Source organism: Ornithorhynchus anatinus, chromosome 1 (genome assembly GCF_004115215.2).
Source record: "Ornithorhynchus anatinus isolate Pmale09 chromosome 1, mOrnAna1.pri.v4, whole genome shotgun sequence".
Taxonomy (NCBI): domain Eukaryota; kingdom Metazoa; phylum Chordata; class Mammalia; order Monotremata; family Ornithorhynchidae; genus Ornithorhynchus; species Ornithorhynchus anatinus.
In genome coordinates, this window is record NC_041728.1 from 19036634 (window position 1) to 19061464 (window position 24831).

General features: G+C 41.1%; 1 protein-coding gene across 1 annotated transcript in view; it reads left to right on the forward strand.

Moving 5' to 3' along the window:
- The window catches only part of HAPLN1 (hyaluronan and proteoglycan link protein 1), a 61181-nt gene that overhangs the window by 16065 nt on the left and 20285 nt on the right, over window positions 1-24831 (forward strand). The window contains exon 2 of the mRNA XM_001509233.5: window positions 10156-10281. Within this exon, the coding sequence (XP_001509283.1) occupies window positions 10182-10281 (100 nt within the window). The 5' untranslated portion in view covers window positions 10156-10181. The remainder of the gene's footprint in view (window positions 1-10155; window positions 10282-24831) is intronic.

The following is a 24831-nucleotide window of genomic DNA, read 5'->3' on the forward strand; positions in this document are numbered from 1 at the left end:
TTAAACTGCCTTTTAAAGCAGAAGAGGAGAAAAAGGGTTGATGATGATTGAATCATTTGTGATAGGCTAAATTATCAACGCACTGAGAATTATTATTGTTCAACTTCCCCATCACAAGTTTCCCTAGCAACATCAGCTATATAATTTGATCATTTTGTAATCCCAGTATGGCATGTCAGGATTTGGCATATTAAATTCCAAAAAGACATTTCTTTGTCTGAGAGATAATGGAGATATTCATTTGGAGCCTTGTAGTCTTTTGCCATTTTTCAGAAAATGTTCATTTGAGAAATTTAGTGTTAGTCGATGACTCAATATTCTTCAATAATGAAGAGTTTATTTTCTTATGTCTGATTCTATATATATTTAATGATGATGCTATTTAGATTGTTTCGTTCAAGTTGTATCGATGACACTTGGGCAATATTGGAATAATAATATGATAAATGGAAAAGTGATCAGAGTTGGGGTCAGTATCCAAAGAATAGCCAGAGGGGGAAGGAAAATTAAAATGATTTTTTTTATGTGACCAACAGCATTAATATTTTATTTGTCTATCTATCCCTCTAGACTGTAGGCTGTTCATGAGCAGGGAACATGTGTACCAACTCTGATGTACTCTCCCAAGCGCTTAGTACAGTGCTCAATAAATATATTCGACTGATTAAATGATTGATTTGTCAAGCCCAGTTCTCCGCTACACCCCACTCCTTCCCCACTGTTTTCCCAAGAAGAAAGGGGAGAATCACCTCTTTAATGAAAAATGCAAAATTGCAGAGAAGGAGAAGAGTTTGTAGAGAAAGAGAGAGTTTGGGGTTTGGGATAGAGATTTGGGAATCATCTGCATAGAGATGGAAGTTGAGGGCCTAGGAGTGGATGAGCACCCCAAAAAACTAGGTAGAAATGGAGAATAGCTGGAATGCTTCTAAGAGGCTACACTGCCTCTGCCTAACCCCAACTCACAAGCATGTTTTAGGGAATGTGGGTAAGAAGCATGGCTTGTAAAAAGAACTGGGTACATGCATAAGACAAGAATCTGCCACTTCCCTAATTATGCATTTCCCAACAAAAGGTTTGTGTGATTGCCTTTGAAGTAGCAAAATGACATTTTTTTGCTACCAGTCATTGGACAACAGCCAAGAGATGATCAATAGTCCAAGATGTTGGGCTGCAGGAGGGAAACATAGCTGCAGGGTTGGCTTTGAAGTCAGTGCTTACTTGGTAGTGAGAGAGATTTTCGTCCTGTCCCAGTGCTGAGGGAAACTGACCAATACATCTGAAATCAGGGAGGTGAAGGAGGAGGGAAGGTGAGGAACAGAGATTCCTCCGTTGTAGCTCTGATGTTGCCCTGTCCACATCCTCTTGAATTTGGACCCATTTGGACCTGTAATGACTCTCCACTGAAAAATACTGGGCTTTTCTTATAGGCTGAGGGGCTCCAAAACAGGTCCCAGGACTCTTTTCAGGTTGTGGTTCAGACCTCCAGTGAGCTCACCTGTTCTAGCCCTCGCCTTAGGGCTGCCTTCAGGCATTTGGCCACCCCGAGGCTGGGAAAAATTTTCTGGCCCCTGCCTCCACCTTCCTCATCATATCATTATGTTGCCCCTTGCATGAGTGCTGTGTGACATAACATCACATCCCTACATTCTTTATATCATCGTTACTCTGTGCCTGCATGCTGTGTGACCTAATTAGATTGTACCCTACAATCCTTATGATGTCATTATATTTGCATGCATGAAGTGTGATATAAGAACACTGCACTGAAGCCTACTGAAGCTCTCAAGCCTAGCACATTTCTCTGGAGCATTTTTTTTTTTTTAATTGGTACCTGTTAAGCACTTATTATGTGCCAGGCTCTCTACTAAGCTCTGAGTAGATATATGGGACTCTCAGTCTTAATCTCAGTCTCTGGGCCTCAACCTGAGGCCCAGAGAAGTAAAGTGACTCGCCCAAGATTACACAGCAGGCAATGACAGATCTGGGATTAGAACCCACATCCTTTGGACTCCCAGTAACTTCTGGTGTACAAATCAGATCCAGGCAAAAAAAGAGGCCAATAAGCAGGTAATCAATCAATCAATGGTATTGACTGAGAACTACTGAGTGCTAATCATTGTACTAAACTCTTGCGAATACAGTAGAAGCAGTAGCCACATCTTCTGCCCTCAGGGAGTTTACAGTCTATCAGTGAGTTGTAGTTACTGAGCACTCACTGTGTGCAGAGCAGTGTTCTAACGGCATGGGAGAGTACCATCCAATAGAGTTGGTAATACATTCATTCAATAGTATTTATTGAGCGCTTACTATGTGCAGAGCCCTCTACTAAGTGATTACACATGATCCCTGCCCCCAAGAAGTTTACAATCTAGTGAGGGAGACAAGACATTAAAAGAAAGTACAGATAGGGGAAGCAGCCAAGGATAAGGAAATGTGCATAAAATGCTGTAGGGATGAGGTGGATAAGTACCTAAGTGTTATGGGGGTGTGGACTCAAGTGCAAACCCTCAAGTGCTTGTATCCATCCCAGCGTTTAGTACAGTGCCTGGAATATAGTAAGTGCTTAACAAATACCGTATATACATATATGGTATATATAGGTGTATTTGCTTAGGAGTCAGAAGGACATGGGTTTTTATCCCAGCTCCATCACTTGTCTGCTGTGTGACCTTGGACAAGTCACTTCACTTCTCTGGACCTCAGTTACCTCATCTTTAAAATAATAATAATGTTGGTATTTGTTAAGCGCTTACTATGTGCCGAGCACTGTTCTAAGCGCTGGGGTAGACACAGGGGAATCAGGTTGTCCCACGTGGGGCTCACCGTCTTAATCCCCATTTTACAGATGAGGTAACTGAGGCACCGAGAAGTTAATAATAATAATAATAATGTTGGTATTTGTTAAGCGCTTACTATGTGCCGAGCACTGTTCTAAGCGCTGGGGTAGACACAGGGGAATCAGGTTGTCCCAGTGGGGCTCACAGTCTTAATCCCCATTTTACAGATGAGGTAACTGAGGCACCGAGAAGTTAATAATAATAATAATAATGTTGGTATTTGTTAAGCGCTTACTATGTGCCGAGCACTGTTCTAAGCGCTGGGGTAGAGACAGGGGAATCAGGTTGTCCCTCGTGGGGCTCACAGTCTTATTCCCCATTTTACAGATGAGGTAACTGAGGGACCGAGAAGTTAAGTGACTTGCCCAAAGTCACACAGCTGACATGTGGCCGAGCAGGGATTTGAACCCGGGATTAAGCCTGTGACCCCCATGTAGTACAGGGACCGAGTCACACCTGATTTGCTTGTATCCACCCCACTGCTTAGTACAGTGCCTGGTACCTAGTAAGTAATAATAATGTTGGTATTTGTTAAGCGCTTACTATGTGCCGAGCACTGTTCTAAGCACTGGGGTAGACATAGGGGAATCGGGTTGTCCCACGTGGGGCTCACAGTCTTAATCCCCATTTTACAGATGAGGGAACTGAGGCACAGAGAAGTTAAGTGACTTGCCCAGTCACACAGCCGACAAGTGGCAGAGCTGGGATTCGAACTCATGAGCCCTGACTCCAAAGCCCATGCTCTTTCCACTGAGCCACGCTGCTTAACAAAACCATCATTGCTATTACTATTATTATAAGCTATGTAGAAGAAAGGGGAAAGAGGGAGGGGAGAGGAAAGATTGGTCAGAGAAGGCTTCCTAGAGGAAATTCAATTTTGGTAGGGCTTAGAGGATGGAAAGCGTAGTGGTCTGTAAAATATAAAAGGGGAGGGAGTTCCAGTCAGAAGGGAGTGTGAGAACAAGGGATCCAAAGCAAGAGAGATGAGAGTGAAGCACAGGTGGGTATTGGAGAAGTGAAGTGGGTGGACTTGGTTGTACTGGGAGAGAAATGAGGGTAGGTAATGGGGACCCTGATGGTAAGGAGTTTCTACTTGGTACAAGGAGAAGGAAACAACCATTGGAGGGATTTGCAGAGTGGGGAGATGTGTGTAGAATAATTCTTTTAGAAAAATGTTCTGGGCAACAGGATGTAATATGGACTAGAAAGGACAGACACTAGAGGTAGAGAGGTCATCGAGGAGGCTGATAGAGTAGCTGAGACAGAATAAGACAAGTAATTGGACCAGAATACAGTTTGGATGGAAAGGAAAGGGAAGATTCTGGAGATAATGTGAAGATAGAACTGACAGGATTTGGTGAGTGACTGAATATACAAATTCAAGAAGAGAAATAAGGCATGGATAATACTAAGATTGTGGGTTTGTGAAACCTATAGGATGGTGGTGTTGTCTGCAGTAATGGAAAAGTCTCAGGGAACACAGGGTTTGGGTGGAAAGAGGAGGATGTCAGTTTTGGACATGTTGAGTTTGAAGAGATGGTGGCACATCTGGGTGGAGATGTTCTGAAGTCAGGAGGAAATTCAAGACTGCAGGGAAGGAGAGAGGTTGGGGTTTGGGATGTAGATTTGGGAGTCATTTGCCTACAGATGAAGTAGAAGGCCTGGGAGTGGATGAACATCCCAAAGGATTGGGTGCAAATGGAAAATAGAAAGGGACCCAGAACTGAGCCTTAAGTGTCTCCCACAGATAGGGGATGGGAGGCAGAGGAGGAACAGCAAAAGACTGAGGAAAGGGAAGTGAGGTAGGAAGAGAATCAGGCGAAGACAGTGTTAAGAGAAACCAAGACGTATTAGAGTTTCCAGGATAAGGAGACAAAGGCGACTGAGAGGTCAAAGGAAAATTAGAAGGGAGTAGAGTCTGCTAGATGTGGCAAGCAGGATATTATTGGGAACTTTGGAAAAAACAGCTTGAATAGAGTGGAAGAGACAGAAGCCGGATCACAGTTGGTCGAGGAAGGAATTGGAGGAGAGGAAGTGGAGGCAGCAGGAGTTAACACCTTGTTTAAGGAAGTTGCACAGAAACGGTAGGAGGGTGCAGTGGGGTCAAGGGAGAGGGTTTTTTATGATATGAAATATTTGGGCATGTTTGAAACAGAGGGAAAAGAACCATGGGAGAATGAGCTGGTAAAGATGGGCATCTGGAAGAAAAAAGGATGAGTGCAAGTATTTTAATAAGATACAAAGGGATGGGATGGGGTCAGAGGTGCAGTGGGAGGGGATAGATTTCAAAAGGAGGCAGGAGAGCTCCTCTTGAGAGATGGTTGGGAAGGATGAGAAAGTGGGTTGGGGGATTTAGAAGGGGCAAGGGCTTTGAAGGTAAGGGGAGATTGCACTTGATGGTTGAAATTTTGTTGATCAGTACTTGGCAAGGTTACCAGGAATGAGAAATGGGAAAGGGGAGGACACTGGAAAGAGGTGAAAGTCATAAATAGATGGTGCAGGCAATGCCCATATAACCATAAGGGAGGAGAAGTGCTGCTGCAAATCAGAGAGACAGACACAGATGTATTTACAAATAGTGGAAAACGATATAACTGAAAGTAGTATAAACTAGGAAGTAATTGAAGAATGATTAATTCAATCTGGATAAGAGTTGAGGATAGGAATAAAATGATCAAGAGCTGAGGGTGGGTGTGTTGGGTAGCTGCAACTACAGTATTGGGAGTTGATCAGAGAAAGCTTCCTGCAGAAGGGTTTTACAGGTGGGGAGAACTATGTCTCTCAAGAAGAAACACTATAAAAGAGATTGTTTCAGCATATATATCAATGACATTAATTCGGTAGGAATTAATGAATTGTATTGAAAGTAGCCCTGAAAGAGATAACGCTAAAACTGAGGGAAAACACATCTAATTCATATGGGAATCAATAGGTGCTGAGTTTGAGATTATATGGATAATTTTTGACAATGATCGCATAAGAAATCTGAACATGAATAATGCTACTTTTGATGTAAAGGGCTCTTAGTCAATGAAGATTTAAAGATTTCCCATACTGTATTTGATTTTCTCTTGACCTTTCTTTCTATCAGTGAGTCAATTAATGGTATTGAGCAATTGCTGTGGGCAGAGCGCTGTACTAAGTGCTTGAGAGAGTATAATCCAGCAGAGTTGGTAGACAAGTTCCCAACCCACATGGAGCTCACAGTCAGTCGAGAGGGAGCTAACAGTCTAGAATATACAGCCTATCAATTTATCTGTCACTCTAAGATTTAGATATAACAGATATTCCCATTTCTAGGATACTAACTTTCCTGCAGTCACAGAGCTAGTCATATCAGGGCAAAGGAAGCTAATATTTGGCCACACCTGTCAACCCCGCTGCTCTTTATGTGCAGCTGTATTCTGGATCATAATCTCTCAAAAATGAGAGATCTTGTGTCCTTCTTTCCCCCCTTAGTGCCAAATCTAAGCAGGTCCTGGCAGGAGCTGGGGCAGAGGCAGGGGCGGATGTGACTGGATAAACCAACGCAGTAGGCTTGGAAGAAAAGAGGTAGGAGGGCTACTTCTCCCCGCGTCTTCCCATCTCCCGATCCACCCATTCTTCAGCCCTTCCAATCTCAGATGCTAACTGTCCTCTGCAGGCATTTTTTGGCAACCAACCAACATCCTGGCTGCATTAGTAGGAGTAGATCCTTCCTGAGAACTTTAAAATGAGACTCCATTCATAGAAAGCCTTGTGCAAGAACTAGGGTAGTTTAAAAATAGCACTGGGACCAATGTGCCTATTTACAAGAAGCAGAGGGTTAGCAATAAGTCATACATCTTTAGTACATCTCAACACAAAACAAAATCAAACATAGGAAAATATAAGCTAGGAAGTCCAAACCGCATAAAACCAGGTTCTAATTCCGGCTCCACTGTTTGCTTGCTGTGTGACCTCGGGTGAGTCACTTCAATTCTCTGTGCCTCAATTTCCTTATCTGTAAGATGGGAATTAAATACCTGTTCTCCATCCCACTTAGACTGTGAGCCTCCCATGGGACAAGGACTATGTCCATACTGATTATCTTGCATTTACCTCAATTCTCAGTAAGTGCTTAACAAACACCACAATTATCATTATTATTACTATTAGTAGTAGTGATAATAGAGATAGTAGCAGTCGAATAGTAGTAATAATAATAATAGTAAAAACTGGGATTCGCTGAACTTGTCTGACCCACTCCTGTGGAAAAGCGTTTTTCCTTCTCCAGCCCCCTTGCTGAGAGGACGTCACACAGTAAAAGAAAGAAAAGGTAAAAAATAATTGCAGACAGTATCAAAGGGGAATTAATTTGCTGGAAGAAAAGATGCAAGTTATCATGAACATCAGCAGCTTCTGAATGTCTATCATGTGCAGGGCACTCTATTAGAAACTTGGGAGCATACAATAAAAGTAAACACAATGTCTCTGCCCTCAAATTATTTATGATTGTAAAATTTCTCTCTAATAGGGAGATAAAAAGATTCTACCTTCCAGAAACTGAGAAGCACCTGCCCCTACCAGAAAGAGCAGGGGTCTGAGAATAAGAGAACCTGGGTTCTATTCTCAGCTCCTCCACTTGCCAGCTATATGACTTTGAGCAACTTAACTTCTTGGGCCTCAGTTTACTGAGCAGTAGAATGGAGGCTCAATACTTGTTCTTCCTACAGTCAAGCTTTTGTGAGAAACATCCCTGATAAACTTTAATCTATCCCAGTATTTAGAATAGTCCTTAACACATAGTAAGTGCTTAGCATATCTACTTGGATGCCTCACTGACACCTCAAATTAAACATGTCTAAAACTGAGCTTATTTTACCACCCAAACCCTATCCTCACCCTGTCTTTCCCATCCCTATAGAAAACACCACTCTCCTCCCTACCTCATAAGCCTGGCATTGTCTTCAACTCATCTCTCTCATTCCACCCACATATTCAATCTGTCACCGAATCTTGACAGTTCTACCTTCACAACTTTGCTAAAATCCACCCTTTCCTCTCCATCTAAACTGATTCCATGCTGATCCAAGCATTTATCCTTTCCCACCTTGATTACTGCTTCTGCCTCCTCAATGATCCCCTGGCCTCCCATCCCTCCCTACTAATCCTACTAATCACTTTTCTGCAGTTATCATTTATCAAAAAAAGTTCAGTTCATGTCTCGCCAATCCTCAAAATCTCCAACGGTTCCCCATCCACCTCCACATCAAACAGAAAGTCCTTACTATTGGCTTTAAATCACTCAATCCGCTACCTCCCCTCACTTATCTCCTATTGTAGCCCAGCCTGCACACTCCACTCCTCTGGCACCAGTTTGCTCACTGTGCCCCGATCTTGTCTGTCTCACCACCGAACGCCTTCCCACGTCATTCCCATTGCCTGGACCCTCCTTATGCACCAGACCTCCACTCTCTCCACCATCAAAGCATTACTAAGATTGCATCTCCACCCAGAGGCCTTCCCCGATTAAGTCGTCTTTTCCCCCAGCTCTCTCTCCCTTCTCTGTTGCCTATGCACTTCCATCTGTGACCTTTGGACACTTGGTATTTGCCTCACCGCCAACTCCACAGCACTTATGTACATATCTTTAAAATATACTTTAGAAATTACTTATTTATTCTTATTAATATCTGCCTCCCCCTCTAGACCCTGTGATCATTATGAGCAGGCAGCGTAGGGGAAAGAGCACGGGCTTGGGAGTCAGAGACTGTGGATTCTAATCCCGCTCTGCCACTTGTCAGTTGTGTGACTTTGGGCAAGTCACTTCACTTCTTTGGTCCTCAGTTACCTCATCTGTAAAATGGGGATTAAGACTGGAGCCCCACATGGGACAACCTGATTACCTTGTATCCACCCAGCGCTTAGAAGAGTGCTTGGCACATAGTAAGCACTTAAATACCAAAATTATTATTATTATTACATCTGCTAATTCTGTTACATTCCCTCAAGCACTTAGTACAGTGCTGTGCACATAAGGACTCAATAAATATGATTGATTGATAGCACATTCCATAAAAAATACAGTAAACAAAAGAGAGAGAACATAGCTACATATTACCAAAAATAGCCAAATACATTTTTGTAGGATAATGCTTTCCCCCAAAAAATTGTAGCCATAGGCTACCAATATGCAAATTCTGCTCTAAAACTAATCTTGTTCTGCAGGCTCCATAAATATTTGTGTATTTGTGTTTAAAATCAACAAAAATGAAGATAAACTGAGCCCCTAAAGGTTGAAAGATTCCTAAAGCTAACATTTTCAGGGCTTGCTTTCCAGTAAAGGTTTGTATTAGCTGGCAAAGTTTTCTGAACTTAGTCATTTTTATTTAGGGAAGCATGTGTCATAGAAAGGATGTGATGATAAAGCACCTGTCCCTTCTTCACACAGGCTCCTGTGTGTTCTAGCTCTTTGTCTATTTCAGGTCTTCATTTGCCTAATTACTACTGTGAGGTTGGCAGAGATTTGCCCTGCAGCGCACAGCTCTGCTGACTGCAGAGACCTTACCTGGCACTGGAAGTTAGTGCGTCAGCATTCTAGGTAGAAGTGAATGAAAAATCAATCAGGGCAGCTGCAGTGGGTTGTGGGCCCAACTCTAACCTAGTTTGGGCTGATTTTCCACAGTTCACTGTGTACTGGATCATTCTGTAAGATGGTAAGTGGATTTGTAATCAAAGATACATCTCATCGGCCCAACCCTCTCTGTCCTCCTTTCTATTCAAATTGAGCAAATTTAGCCACTTAGCTAACTTAGCAACATATACTATTGCCTCCAATGGCAAAAGGATTGCAAATATGGTTTATTTGCTCAGGTTTAATATAAATTGCTTTATCAGATTAGGTGGTAAATGTGCAAACATAGTCATGGTCACACAGGCACACCAGATAGTTCCCTAATATACAGCATGTCAAACCTAGAGCAGATAACAAAACTCAAAATACACCAAGCATTTTTACTAGCACAGTCATACCTTACCATGGGCTTAGCCTGTTGGATGCCCTGTGCAAAGCTGAAGACAAACGGTGGTGCTTTGTAGCTCCCGATTTTCACTTCTGAAAAGATAGAGTTAAACACTGTTTGTTTTCTGGCTTCTTTCACTGGATATGGGAGAGCCGAAGTTGTTAAAAGCTGCAGTCTCCAGCTCTAAAAAGACAGCTACTCTAACTTTCTGAACAGATTGGGTTAAATTTTTTGGAGACCCATTATATGATGATAAGGCTGTAATAAGTTGTGCAGTGCAACACTATAAACGTTTCCAAATTTCATAAGCCTCTTTGTATGTGATGCTCTCATAGGGAAGAAGATTCTTTTGCCTCTAAAGATGAAGAGTCTACTTTTTCTGGTGCTGATATCTATCTGCTGGGCTGAACATCGCACCGGCAATTCCTCTGAGAATCACGACCGAATCATTCACATCCAAGGTGAGTAAATAAAAGTATATGCCAGATAAATTATGCTTTAAATTCCTTAGAGAGCTATGATGTTGCGCTTAGTGTTTCTTAATTTTCAGATCTGCTGCATTGACTTTTTCCCCACACTGTTCGTATGTGACAGACTCCCCTCCCCCCTCCCCTCTTCAGTTACATTTCAGCAGTGTTGAGAAATTTGAACAATTAAAGTTGTACTGCCTATGCATAATGAACTGCTCTTAGTGGATACCAACTGCAAAGCTTTAAAATATAGCCAGTATAGTCTTAAAAATAATCACTTAGAGTAAGGAAGACCTGCTTTGAACAGGTTTAACTGTGGGTCAGATATGATGTAAGACTTAAGAACCGTCTATAAGATTTTTCTATCAGGGAATTGAGGTAATGGCTGATTGATGGTTTGAAACAGACCGTGTAAATGAATTCAAAATCAGGCAAGTTCAGGGTCAAGAAAAGTAGCTTACCCAAATGTGCATATGTTCTTCATCATAGTAATCCCTCCCATAAACATAGAAACCTGCATCGTACAAATGGGTTCATTTGAATTCTGAAGCTTCCGGCTATATCAGGATTTGAAGCTGCAGTACAATGCAGCTATTTTCTCAGTCCCAGCTTCAGTAGTACATGAGGGTCATCCTGTATGAGGAGAGCTAAGACACTTATGCAATAGGAACAGGGGGAACTAGAAGAGCTATAGCTTCTTTTTATCAAAGCTCTGACTAATTAAAACAAAAATAACCAGACCAGAAGGGTAGAAACATTTTGGATTTGTCTGTTATGTAAATTCAACCCAAGTACCAATTTACCTTAATGTAACTGAAACAATGACTTTTCCAACAAACATAAAACACCAAGTTTTATTGTCAAGGTCAAATCAATATCTTGGGAAAATATTCACTTTTCAGAAATGGATGCTGTGAAGGTCAAAAGATAGTGTAAGTATACCTGAGAGCATATTTTATTGTGATGTGGTTGTGTTCTGTGACCGTTAAAGTGCAATTATTCAATTGGCATTAAAAATCTTTAAAACATCCCCTTTTCCTCAAGATATTCCACTATTATTTGTTCGGGGTAGTTTTGTTGTTCCTCTGATGAACATTGGAAAGGAAAGAGGCATAAATTTCATTCCAAAAATCGCTGAATCAGCTACATCTTCAGTTAATGAGTGCAGTGTCATACCTGTTTTCCTTATGTGATCCTAAGGACCGTTAAGACCGAGGAGTTTATAATGTGATGTGGAAAATTTTTACCATTTGACTTTCAATTTCTGGTTCAAATCCACTCTAGTTGGTACCACCCAGAATCCCTACCCCAAAATAATTGTTTCAATTTAGATATGTCTGGATGACAGGGACTCACTGTATAATGTACTGACAGCAGAACTTTTGTCCAATTTCCACCATAATTGTAATTTCATCACAAATCGCAGCAGTTTGCTTCAGGTTCAGCTGTTCCAGGAAGCTCATCAGGTCAAAATTGAGATACCTCAGTAGGCAAAACTCCTATTACTGCAGGCTGTATTTTTAGGTGCCTTCTGAGCCAAAAATATTGGCAAAGTTTTTTCTCTTATTAAGTTCACAATTATGAAATTTATTACTGACAATAAATGGTGAGGGATAAAACTAACAATCTGATAAATAACAAAACTTCTTATGCTTGAAGGATAGTCTGGTGCAAAATAAATCTCAGAAGTCTTGTTTTGCTTTTTGGTTCTGATCTTTGTGGGTTATAAAGGACAACTAAAGTGAAGAAAGGTCACTGAAACCAGTTTCAATGAAAGACTGGCCAGCATGGAAGCTTAATCCAAACAAAAGAAAAAAATGTATTGTATTCCACTGCAAGAATAGTAGAACAGATCAGTGATTAAAATATTTTTCAATTTGTTCCATTTTTGTGTCACAAGGCATAATTCTTTGAACCAAATATCATAACAAAATTTTCAAGTCCTCCAGGTGCATTTCCTTAAAAAAAACTTTCTTTTTTTCTCTTGCTGTCCTTTCAGTTCATGTTTACACCACAAAACCCAAGTGGCGGGTGTAAAACTATTTTCTGGTGAATTGGGGCAATGGAGACAGCCAATCTGTATTATTTTGGGAGTTTGGGTCAGAAGATTTTTCAGCTTCAAATTGGACTCAGATATCTTTAAATTCATGTTTGCTCTCCACATTATCTAAATTTGCTAGCAAATTGCTTTATATTCCCTTTAGCTTTACCTGGGTAGGCTGATTATAGTTACCCAGGTAGGAGTGGAGGGGAATGACAACATTCATCTTTTCGTTTTGCTCGTGTTTTTATTCAGAAGTTCTTTAGTGGCCACCTTAGGTCATTACTGAATGTGTCCCAGAAATCTCTATGGCAGTTTCAACAGTCTTTTTTTTTTTAATCAGGAGAAATCAATTCCTCTATCTTAGCCTAAAGGCTTTATTGTTCCTCAGAACTTAGGGGAGATCAAAAAGACACTCGAGGGTCTCTCTGGCTCATATTGAAGGGTATTTATATGCAACTTATAAGTTTATAGTTGAGAAACAGCATGGCCAATTAGAAAGAGCATAGGCCTAGGAGTCAGAGGACCTAGGTTCTAATCCAGGCTCTGCCACTTGCCTGCTGTGCAACCTAGGGCAAGTCAGATAAATTCACGGTGCCTCAGTTTCCTCATCTGTAAACTAGGGATGAAATTCCTGTTCTCTCTCCCCCTTAGACTGTGAGCCTCATGTGACACAGGGGCTTTATCCAAACTGCTAATCTTGTATCTATCCCAGTACTTAGCACAGAGCTTAACAGATGTCATTTATTATCATTATTATTATAAGCACTAGGAAATACTTTACAAGAAAAGTGTCATGAAAAAAATTCAAAATGTTTGTAGAAAAATGCTCTGCATATTGGAAAAATTATATTTTCCTCTCAACCTTCCTTTCTTCACTACTCCCTCTCCCAACTATATTCTCACCCCAGGGGAAACTGACAGATTTATCCTTAGAAAGATTTTCATTTTTGTGGGGAGTTGTAGATAGCAAGAAGTTGGATGTTTTACAGTGTATGGGGTGTTCAGTTGATGATTTATACTTTCTGCTAAATTAGCGGGATGCATATTGACTACTAAATGCCTGAAATCCATGAAGCTCTCACTGCTCACTGAAGTGAGCACAAAAGATTTGGTTCTCAATCTGATTTTTGACTATGAATTTAAAGGAAATTTTAATATATTTTGTCCCAAATTTTGCACTTCCCAAAGGTACAGAGTTCTTCTTAGAATAACATTTACCTAAAAGAAATGCCCAGTTTTGTCAAGTAGATTACAGGGGAAGCACTTGTGCTTCTCTGGTGGAGTAAATGTGGTGATCTTTCTTTAAACTCCCAGATAATCTCTTGCATTCTCAAAGGATTTTTTATCATAGATCTGGGTCATTTATATTCATTCATAATTACCTGACAGGGACTTGCGAGCTTCCTTGTCTACTTGGATTCTTGTGGGAGGGGTAAAACTCCTTTTTTTAATGGTAAAAAAATCCAAATGCAGCATTTCAAATTTGGCTCCTGCTCTAAAGGCCAAATGAAGTAAGATCTCCTTTCTTCGAAAAGGACAGGTTCGGTGAATGGCTCTCAATGCTTTAACAGGAAACAGTCACTGCCTGACCATGGAACTACTACTACTACTAATAATAATAATTAAGGTATTTGTTAAGCACTTACCATGTGTCAAGAAATGTACTAAGCACTGGGGTAGATACAAAATAATCAGGTCCCACATGGGCCTCACAGTCTAAGTGGGAGGGAGAACAGGTACTGAATCCCCATTTTGCAGAGGAGGGACCTGAGAAACAGAGAAATTTAGTAACTTGCCCAAGCTCACAGAGCAAGCAAGTAGTAGAACTGGGATTAGAAGCCAGGTCCTCTGGCTCCCAGGTCCATGCTCTTTCCACTTGGCCATACTCCTGCTCTGTGACTGGGCTTAACTACTCTATTTCATCTTTGATGATTTGTTATGGTGCCTTTACTCTATTCCTACTGGCACTTGTTCTGTACGATCATCAGCAACTTACCTCTCAAGTTCTGGTGCTGATGGGAAAACCAATATTAGAAAGGAAAACCTTTTTCCGCTCTGCTTGTGTGGCGACGGTGAGCTCCTTGTGGTCAGGGATCGTGTCTACCAACTTTGTGTTAGTAGAGTGTCCTGCACACACTAAGCACTCAAATACCATGGATTGATTAATACCTACCCATTGGAGTGATCCATTTTCACCCATTTTAAAAGCATAGAAAGTCACATTTTTCCTTCTAAAATGCAAGTATTTATCAACAAAATTATTTTAAAATCTTGCACCGAGACACCCACCAGATCACATCCTTAATTCAAGAAACATTTTCTGAGCACTACATGGCTCCTGTCACAAGGAATGTGTGTCTATCCCAGTCATTCCTGTGTGATGGAGCAGTACAGATCCTGGGAAGAACACTGACAGCAGTCAGGGACAAAGGGAAGCATGAATCACTCAATTTAAGGGACTTTGGGTCATATTTGCTACCAGAATCCCCTGTGCTGAGAGACGCGTGCTTTCAAAATGCCTCACAGAAGTGAATGACAGAGAGAGGTTGTCTTAACCAAATAGTAAAGAAACCCTTTTGAAAATTACACATGCCTATTAGAATGTTTGCTATTCCCAACCTCTTCGAGGGACTTGTGTTGTTTGGGAGTGGAGACAACTTATTCAAAGAATCTATATGGCCATCTGCTAAATATGACAACACTTGCCTTGTTTTCTCTCACCAAAATCCCTCAACATAGATTTAGAAAAGTCCTAAAGCAAATAGGCGTACATTTCTTTTGTTAGTTCAGCTATTTAACGTTTTTTGTGCAGAGAAGAGATATTACTATATATAGAATGAAATTTTTGGCTCCACCTTGATGTGTTTTATATATATAGCAATGGGCTAAGATGTTAAAATTTTAAATTGGTAGGCTGCCAAATTAAAGTACAGTCATTATAAAAATTATAAGGTATGTCACTTTATCATTTCACTTAAATTTCACTTAGAAACCTAGGAGGAGAGGCTTAAAATCCAGGAAAACCTCATCTAAGCAAGGTATTTTGCAGGATTTTTGTATTGTGTGCATATTGTATGTTCTCTGGAATAGTTTCCCAAACCCCTGTGCCCTCAAATGAGGGCAGGGATACATGGCATAATAGAGCACAGACCAGGGAGTCAGAAGGTCATGGGTTCTAATCCCAACTATGGCACTTGTCTGCTGTGTGGCCTTGAGAAAGTCACTTCGCTTCTCTGGGACTCAGTTACCTCATCTGTAAAATGGGGATCAAGACTGCGAGTCCCATGTGGGACAGGGACTGCATCCAACCCGATTTGGATGTATCCACCCCAGAGTTTAGTATAGTGCCCGACACATAGTAAGTGCTTAACAAATACCATTATTATTATTATTTTCTAAAATTATCCTAGTAATAATAGTAATTGTATTTTAGTGCTTATAATATGCCAAACAATGTGTTAAGTACTGAGGTAGATCCAGGATAATCAGATGATACATAGTCCCTGTCCCAACCCAAAGGCTAAATAGAGTCTTCTGGACATCAGGGTCTCAGTAAATATTAATGTGGTCAGCTGCAATAATTAACCCTTTGCTTATAATAATGATCTTTTATAATTGGCTTGGTTAAGATTAAATATTATAAAATCATCACAATATAGCACTTATTAGTCTAAGGTAAAATACAGCTGGTGGTTGCAAGGAAGGCCCAACTGGGATGAGAAGGAAGGCAGCTGGAGGGCCTCTTCTAGACTCTAAACTTACATGAAACATGTCTTTCCACTAGTCCATGCAGAGAAACAGCATGGCCTAGTGGAAAGAGCACAGGCCTGGAAGTCAGAGGACCTGGGTTTTCATCCTGGCTCAGCCACTTGTCTGCTGCAGGACCTTGGGCAAGTCACTTAAATTCTCTGTGCCCCAGTTACCTCATCTTAAAATGGGGATAAAAACAGTGATCCCCATGTGGGACATGGACTGTGTCCTGCCGAGCACATAGTACACACTTAAATTCCATCAAAACCAATTGCATTTATTGAGCACTTGCTGTGAAAAGGGCACTGTACCAGTCAACCAATAGTATTTATTGAGCACTTATTGTGTGAAGAGCACTGTACTAAGCACTTGAGAGTACAATATAATAAACAGACACTTTCCCTGCCAGCAATCAACTTACCGCCTAGAGAACTGTACTAAGCACTTGGAGAATACAATATAACAGAGTTACTAGACTCATTCCCTGCCCACAACAAGCTTACACTTTGGAGGGAAAGAAAAACAGGAAAAAGCTCTGTGGTATTGTACTCTCCCAAGTGCTTAGTACTCTGCTCTGCACACATTAAGCAATCAATCTTATCATCAGTGGTATTTACTGTCATTCACATTTATTATTATTAATAGTAATAGCAGTTTGTTAAACACTTACCATTTGCCAGGAAAGAGCTGGGGTGGATGCAAGTAAACCGGGTTGGACACAGTTCCTATTCCACATGGGGCTCACAGTTTCACTCCCGCTTTAAGAGATGAGGTAACTGAGACCTAGGAAAGTAAAGTGACTTGCCCAAGCTCACATTGCAGACAAGTAGCAGAGTCAGGATTAGAACCCGTGAACTTCTAACTCGCCGGCCCATATTCCATCCACTGTGCCATGCTGCTTCTCATTTATTGAGCACTTACTGTGTGCAGAGCACTGTACTGAGCACTTGGGAAAGTACAATATAAGCTTGGGGAAATACAGTATAAACAGCACTCAATAAATAGCAAGAGCTACAGGGAGGAGAGGAAAAAAGTCCCAGGAGAGCACTAGCCATAGAGATCTGATTCTGCCCACCTCTCCCAGCCTCTTTCCTGCTCCTTCCTGAATGGCTTGTTCTCTCCGGCCCTTCTGCCGCTTGATTGCTTAGGAACTCTCAATGATTTACACAGGAATCTCTGGTAACCAACCCCCACCTTGGTTGAGTTAAATAAACTTGAAGCACAGCTGCATAGCCGATGTTGTGCTGCCTGAAGAAAGAAACAACTTCCGGAAGGAAGGATTGCCAGGTGATCATTCAAGCAAAAAGAGCAATAAATTAAAAAAAGAAATAGTTACAGCCAGTGAGAGCATCCTTTTACCTTACCTGGTTCCTGGAAAGCAGTGGAAATAGTACAGTCAATTTATGGTGTAGGAGACAGTGTGAGCTGGATGTCAGATTAGACAAACAGGCAGGGGAAGAAAGGATGCCAGTGGAATTTTAAAATAGATGATACAGATTTAAAATAAATTCCATAAAGAAGATGTCCTTTATGAAGAGAAGAGTCATACTTCTGGATGATTCATCACTAGGTTTTCATTCTTCACCTTTTCTGATTCCTCGAATGCAGTGGAAAACCATTCATTTTAAGAGAAACCAGAGAACAAACTTAAGCATTCATGGCTAGTAGGAAACAGTTTTCATGAGAGTTAATAAGAGAATGAATATGTTAGTAAAGGGAATATAAAAAAATTGTTATTGCTATGTTCCCCAAATCCCAAACTCAACTTCATTATGTGAAACAAAAGCCCATTCTCCAACTCTCTTAGACTGTGAGTTCTTTGTGGGACCGAGACTGTGTCCAATCTGCCTATAGTTTACCTACCCCACCACTTAGTAAGTGCTTAACAGATATCACAGTTACTAAAAATAACATTATTATTATTATTTAAAATACTAACAAGGTGCTCTCTGCCATTCTCTGTAGCTTATCTCCTTTTCAGTCACCTTGTGTCAATACCCTATGCCTCTGGCTACTCAATCTGCTAGTTATATAGAGAATTACCTATTCCCCTAGTTTGAATTTTTTGCACAACACTGACAGGAAGATTAATGCATTTATTGAGTTCTGTCATAAAGCAGGGCCATTTTATGTTTCACTGCCAATGTTCACGTTACCCTTTAAGAGAAATCCAAATATTTTCTTGGAGGATTTTTGGGATTCAGATTGTATAATTTTGGAAACCTCTAAGTGTACAGTTGTAACAGTGTTAGGCACACAGTAAGCGCTTAACAAATACCATAATTATTATTATTACTGGAGTCCTGTAAAATTTTGTATGGCCCGATTTGGGGTCACTCTTCTGTTTAGGGAAACCTTGGAAGGTGTTTGGAAGACCACCAAAATGGAGAACTGGCAGCCTCAGGTTAGAAAGCGCTCAGAGTGAGTGACTGCACGACTCCTTAGGCAGGACCAGGATGCTGAGATATCTCCACCCTCCAGGCCCGATGCCCCATTTGAGCACATCTCAAGAGTTAAATGCGAATGGGGTCACTCTGACTGTTAGTCACTATAAACCCCAGTCCATATAGGTCAACCTCCCATTAGTCTTATCTTCAAATGACACTGCACATCATCAGGCTTACAAGGTGGGAAGAGAGTATATTATTATATATTATAAGTTGTACTTTCCCCAGCACTTAGTACAGTGCTCTGCACACGTTAAGCACTCAATAAATAATGATTGAATGGATGAATGAATCTCCCTGGGCATAGCTCAGGGGTCGGAGTGCAAACTTGCAGCATGGCCTAATGGAAAGAGCACGGGCCTGGGAGTCAGAGGTCATGGGTTCCAATGCCAGCTCTGCAACATGTCTGTTGTGTGACCTTGGGCAGGTCACTTAACTTCTCTGTGCCTCAGATACCTCATCTGTAAAATGGTGATCAAGATTGGGAGCCCCGTGAGGGACAAGGACCTTGTCCAACCTGATTTCTTTGTATCTACCCCAGCGCTAATCTTCTTATTGATTTAGCCATGAAGTTAAATTCTCAGTCGCAATTAAACTGTAGGCAAAGAAATAGAAATCTAGTTCAGACGAATGAAGTGCAAGATACATGGCCCCCGGGCTAACTGAAGACCAACAGAGGAAAGTTCATTTTAGAGTTTGCTTTGATCTCAGTTCCCCCATCCTCATGGGTGGAGTAATAGAATATGTTATCTTGTGAATGGTGCCCTACGTTCATTCATTTTATTCAATTCAATCGTATTTATCAAGAGCTAATGCCAGCTCTGCAACATGTCTGCTCTGTGACCTTGGGCAGGTCACTTAACTTCTCTTTGCCTCAGATACCTCACCTGTAAAATGGGGATCAAGACTGGGAGCCCCATGAGGGACAAGAACCATGTCCAACCTGATTACCTTGTATCTACCCCAGAGCTAAGAACAGTGCTTGACACATAGTAAGCACTTAACAAATGCCACAATTATAAGTGCTTAGCACAGTGCTTGACTCCTTCCCATAGCCGAGACTGGTAGACTACTGGAAACTCCAGGTGCGATCCTGGGAGGGAAAGTTGCAACTACTCTCATATAAAAGAGGAGCGATAGCCTGAACAGCCTTATCGCTCTTAATCACCATTTGGCTGGCCTTGCTGCTACTTCATTCTTCATTCATTCAGTCGTATTTATTGGGCACTTACCATGTGCAGAGCACTGTCCTAAATGCTTGGAAAGTACAATTCAGCAATAGAGACAATCCCTGCTCACACCAGGCTTATTCATTCATTCATTCATTCATTCAGTAGTATTTATTGAGCGCTTACTATATGCAGAGCACTGTACTAAGTGCTTGGAATGTACAATTCGGCAACAAGGGGAAGCGGTTTCTCCTATACCACATGAAGGAGCACATTCAATGACTGGGGGAATGAAGAGTGCATTTTTTCCTCAAGAGGAAGGATAACGCATCCTAAAGTTGGGTTTTCTTCAAGCTCTTTGATACACACATATTTACAGTTTTTAAGCGTTAGTGCTAACTGAGATGGCAGGCTTGTTTATCCCAAAGATTGAGTTTACCATCACTGGGAAATTATCATTTTGCTTTCCATTTCACTTTGCCCCAGAGGTACGGTTCTGTAATCTGCAAACAAGTGGAAGACCGCTAACTCTTGTCTCCCAGAGTTCTTAAACAACAGGGATAAGCGGAGCAAAAAAGAAGCAGTGTGGCTCAGTGGAAAGAGCACGGGCTCGGGAATCAGAGGTCATGGGTTTGAATCCCCGCTCTGCCATTTGTCAGCTGTGTGACTGTGGGCAAGTCACTTCACTTCTCTGTGCCTCAGTTCCCTCATCTGTAAAATGGGGATTAACTGTGAGCCTCCCGTGGGACAACCTGATTACCCTGTATCTCCCCCAGCACTTAGAACAGTGCTCTGCACAGAGTAAGTGCTTAACAAATACCAACATTATTAACTTCTCTGTGCCTCAGTTACCTCATCTGTATAAATGGGGATTAAGACTGTGAGCCTCATGTGGGACAACCTGATTACCCTGTATTTACCCCAACGCTTAGAACAGTGCTCTGCACATAGTAAGTGCTTAACAAATACCAACATTATTAAAAAGGCCTTTTAAGCTGTCAAAGTGTGACACAGGAGGCTCTGGCAGCTATTAAGTAGTGCCCAATGCCCAACAGTCTAATGATACTCTTTTCTCACCCACTGACATTTTTAGAGTGGATCAATCTTGTGCTTCTTATGTACTTTCCCAAGTATTTAGTATGTACATCACAGTCCAAGGGGGGGTCAGTAAATGCCATTAGTTCAAATAGATCATCATCAGTGTTCATCACCGATGGTATTTATGTGTGCTTACTGTGCTCAGGGAACTGTACTAAGGGCTTTGGAGAGTATCATACGATAGAGTACAACAGAGTTGAGAAACATTGTGGCCTAGTGGATAGAGTGTGGGTCTGGGAGCTAGAAGGACATGGGTTCTAATGCCGGCTCCACCGCTTGTCTTCTAAGTGACTTCTTTGTACTTCGGTTATCTCATCTATAAAATGGGGATTAGGACCGGGAGCCCCATGTGGATCATGGACTGTGTTCAATCTAATTAGCTTGTTCCTACCCCAGCGTTAAATATAGTTCCTGGCATATAATAAGTCCCTAACAAATGCTATAAAAAAAAACATAAACAGAGTTGGCAGACGTGATCCTTGCCCACAATGATCTTATAATCTAGAGGGACAGATGGACATTAATATAAATAAATAATCTATAATATATGATTTATAGATACATACGTAAGTGTTGTGGAGCACATATCAAATGCCCGAAGGTCACAGATTCAAGTGGATAGACGATACAGAAGGGAGAGGGAACTGGGGAAAAGAAGGCTTATTCGGAGGAGGGCTCCTTTCTGATTCAAACCTCAACAACCTCCATCCCCAACTTAATGAATCAGAGCTGTGTATTAGATCTAGTTTTATTCTTTCATCATTGAGGATACAAGAGACCAAGAAGTTTATGTAAAACTACACCTCTGATCCTCCAAGAAACCCTTTCAGTTTTAACAGGCTTTGAACATCAAGGAACCTTGCGAAAGCTCCTCAGCTGGGAACTAATGACTGCTTACATATGGCTGACCTTCATTTTCTAAGATGATGCAGCTGAAGATGAGCCTGTCCATGCATGCAAGAGTTGCTAAAAAAAAAAATCAATGTGAGACTGATAAGTGTCAGATAGATGATTGTATGTAAACAGGAATTCTTTGGGGGCTATGGGGGTACCCCATATAGACCTGTCTCTGTTTAAATGCCTCCCTCTTGGACTTATGATCTTTGAGAAGCCTTATCTCAAAGCGTGCAAATCCCTGCTTAATCACTTATCTGCTGTGTGACCTTGGGCCAGGTACTTAACCTCTCTGTGCCTCAGTTACCTCATCTGGAAACTGAAGATTAAGACTGTGAACCCCATGTGGGACAGGGACTGTATCAAATCTGATTTACCTTGTATCTACCCAAGTGTTTAGTACAGTGAGTGGCACATAGTAAGTGCTTAACAAATACCACAATTATTATTATTATTACTTAACTTCTCCTTGCCTCAGTTACCTCCTCTGCAGGACAGGGACTACTTCTAACCTGATTAGCTTGTATCTATCCAGTGCTTAGTAAAGTGTCTGGCACCCAGTAAGTGCTTAACAAATACCATAAAAAAAAAGGAGAGCAACTCGTCAAGCAGTTGCCGCTCACCAGTCTGTTGCACCCGTCTCCCAAAAGTCCACTGCTCTGTCACATTGTTAGAGCCAGTGTTTTATTCTGTCTTAAAAGTGTTTTTTTCTCACCTCCACAGACTGTGAGCTTGTTGTGAGCAACGACTGTCACTCTTTATTGTTTTATTGTACTTTCCCAACCACTTAGTACAGTGCTCTGCACACAGTATGCGCTTAATAATTATGACTGAGTAAATTCCAAATATGATTGAATTCTAGGGCAACCAATAATAGCTGCTTAGACATCCTTCTGCCATCCCACTGTCCTCTCATGTCCCACCAAGGAGAGGTGTATTACTTGAGCATTGTTTTGATATCTATTAAACATCAAGTATCATACCAAAGTGAAAGTCTGTAAAACTGAAAGGGTGTCCAGTCTTGTACTGTCTGGAAGGCCCGTGACTTTCACGAAACTCAATCAATCAGTCCAACAATCAATTGTGTGTATTGAGCACTTACTGTATGCAGAACAATGTACAAACCACTTGGGAGAGTAAAATATAACAGAGTTGTTAAACATGTTTCCTTTCATCAGTACTTCATTCCAACTCTCTCAACATCAAATGGCAGGCAAAATAATCCACGCTAACGGCCTCACCAGCACTGAGATTTGCTGGAAAGGACACAAGCATGACAGCAGGGTATACACAAGATCAGACTGGGAGTCAGAAGGTCATGGGTTCTAATCCTGGCTTCACCTCTTGTCTGCTCATTTACCTCATCAGCAAAAGGAAGATTAAGAGTGTGAACCCCAAGCGGGACAAGAATCGTGTCCAACCTGATTAACTTGTATCTCTTCCAGTGCTTAGAACCGTGCTCGACACATAGTAAGTGCTGAACGAGTACCATAATTATTATTATGTCCAATCAAGGAAAGCGGAAAAATATTTTAAAGATATAATGAAACACAATCTCAAACAATGCGACAGGGGAGGACTACTGGGCTGACAGAGCAACCTGACAGTCAGTGGGCAGAAGAGGAAAGGATTGCTCTCGTCCTTGAGCAGAGATTTTGTGAATATTGAAATGCCAGGACACAGTGTCAAAAGCAGACAGGACCTGCACAGGAGAAATGCATTAGCCAACCACAGAAATATCTTTTCGTTACGGATTTGGATTGGATTGCCAGTTGGGCATTTGTCTCTGAGTCACATCCACACACATGGATAGGATTTCCTTGACAGAAGCATCGTCTTCAAAATAGAAGATAGTTATACTTTCCCCAGCTGGGAAACTTCCTGATCAAATAGGAGATCCAAACCACCAGGCACTGACAATTTTCAAAAGAAATACGACGACAGGTGCCCAAGCATCAGTGTGACGGTTTCATCCAGTTCCACTCTGGAAGTTTTGAATTCCAGAGGGTGATACTTTGAAACCTGCATTATTTGAAGTTGCTATTATCATCCATTGTAAATGAAATTTGTCCTTTTGAAACTCTTCGGAAGAATTTGAAATACTGTCACTTACCTGGTTTTGCACAAAATTCACCACTTTAAAAAGGGAAGGAAAAACTTGTCTCCAGTCACTCTTGTAGTTTAAAAAGGTTCATTTTCTCTCTTTCATGCTTCATATGTTTTACAGTTGTCATATTGATCACACCACTTTTACCTGAAAGCTCAAATTGATCAGACATCTTTAGTTCCAAATGATGAGTTACTCCCTTTATTGTCCTCACTGGCACCAATGTCTAGAAAATGATTGGGAAGGAACTATTTTTGCTTTCAGGTTTCCCACAGAAGATTTGCAAATGTGCTAAATTATTATTTTTTTCTTTCCCATGACATATGAGGTGCATAACCAGGTCCCAAGAAAGATAAGAGCAAAGTACTTCCGTTTTCATGACAATTTACGTCAGAAGAATTGAAAATTCCTGGCTTAATATACCCTGGTGTTTCTTTTGAGTTAAATACATATCATTTGTTTTGAGTTAAATACTTATCATTCCCCTTTGATTCATTAATTTAATCACTGAAACTTATTACCTTTCAGTTGGGCAGGCTCCTTCTGATAACCCTTCCACAGTAGTTGCCAAGTCTCTAAATGGCATAAGTAGCATGTTCTTTTTGTTCATTCAGTTAATATTTGGGGAGTCTCTTTAGAATGCACCACACAGTTCAGGGCCACCTGATGAGCTACCTAAGGTTGGACTAAATTTATAAAGCAGCGTATGTATCCAAAGTCAGGTAGCACTTTGACGAGTACTGAGAAAAAGATTGACTGCTAATTAGAAGCTGAGGGAAACTTTCCATTCTTTCGCTCTCAAAACCGGAAATCGAAATACAACCGCATATACATACATCTGCTTTAGAACACTTAATATGGATAAAGCATTTTTCTAAAAAAAAATACCTTTGGTGAAAGGTTCTAGTTCTTTCTTCAAAGGTCTTCAAGTTTTGATTGGGTTATGTCATAGCTGATTCACTCAGTGACTGTTTTTATATTTTGGTATTTGATAAGTGCCTACTATGTGCCAGACACTGTTCTAAGTGCTGG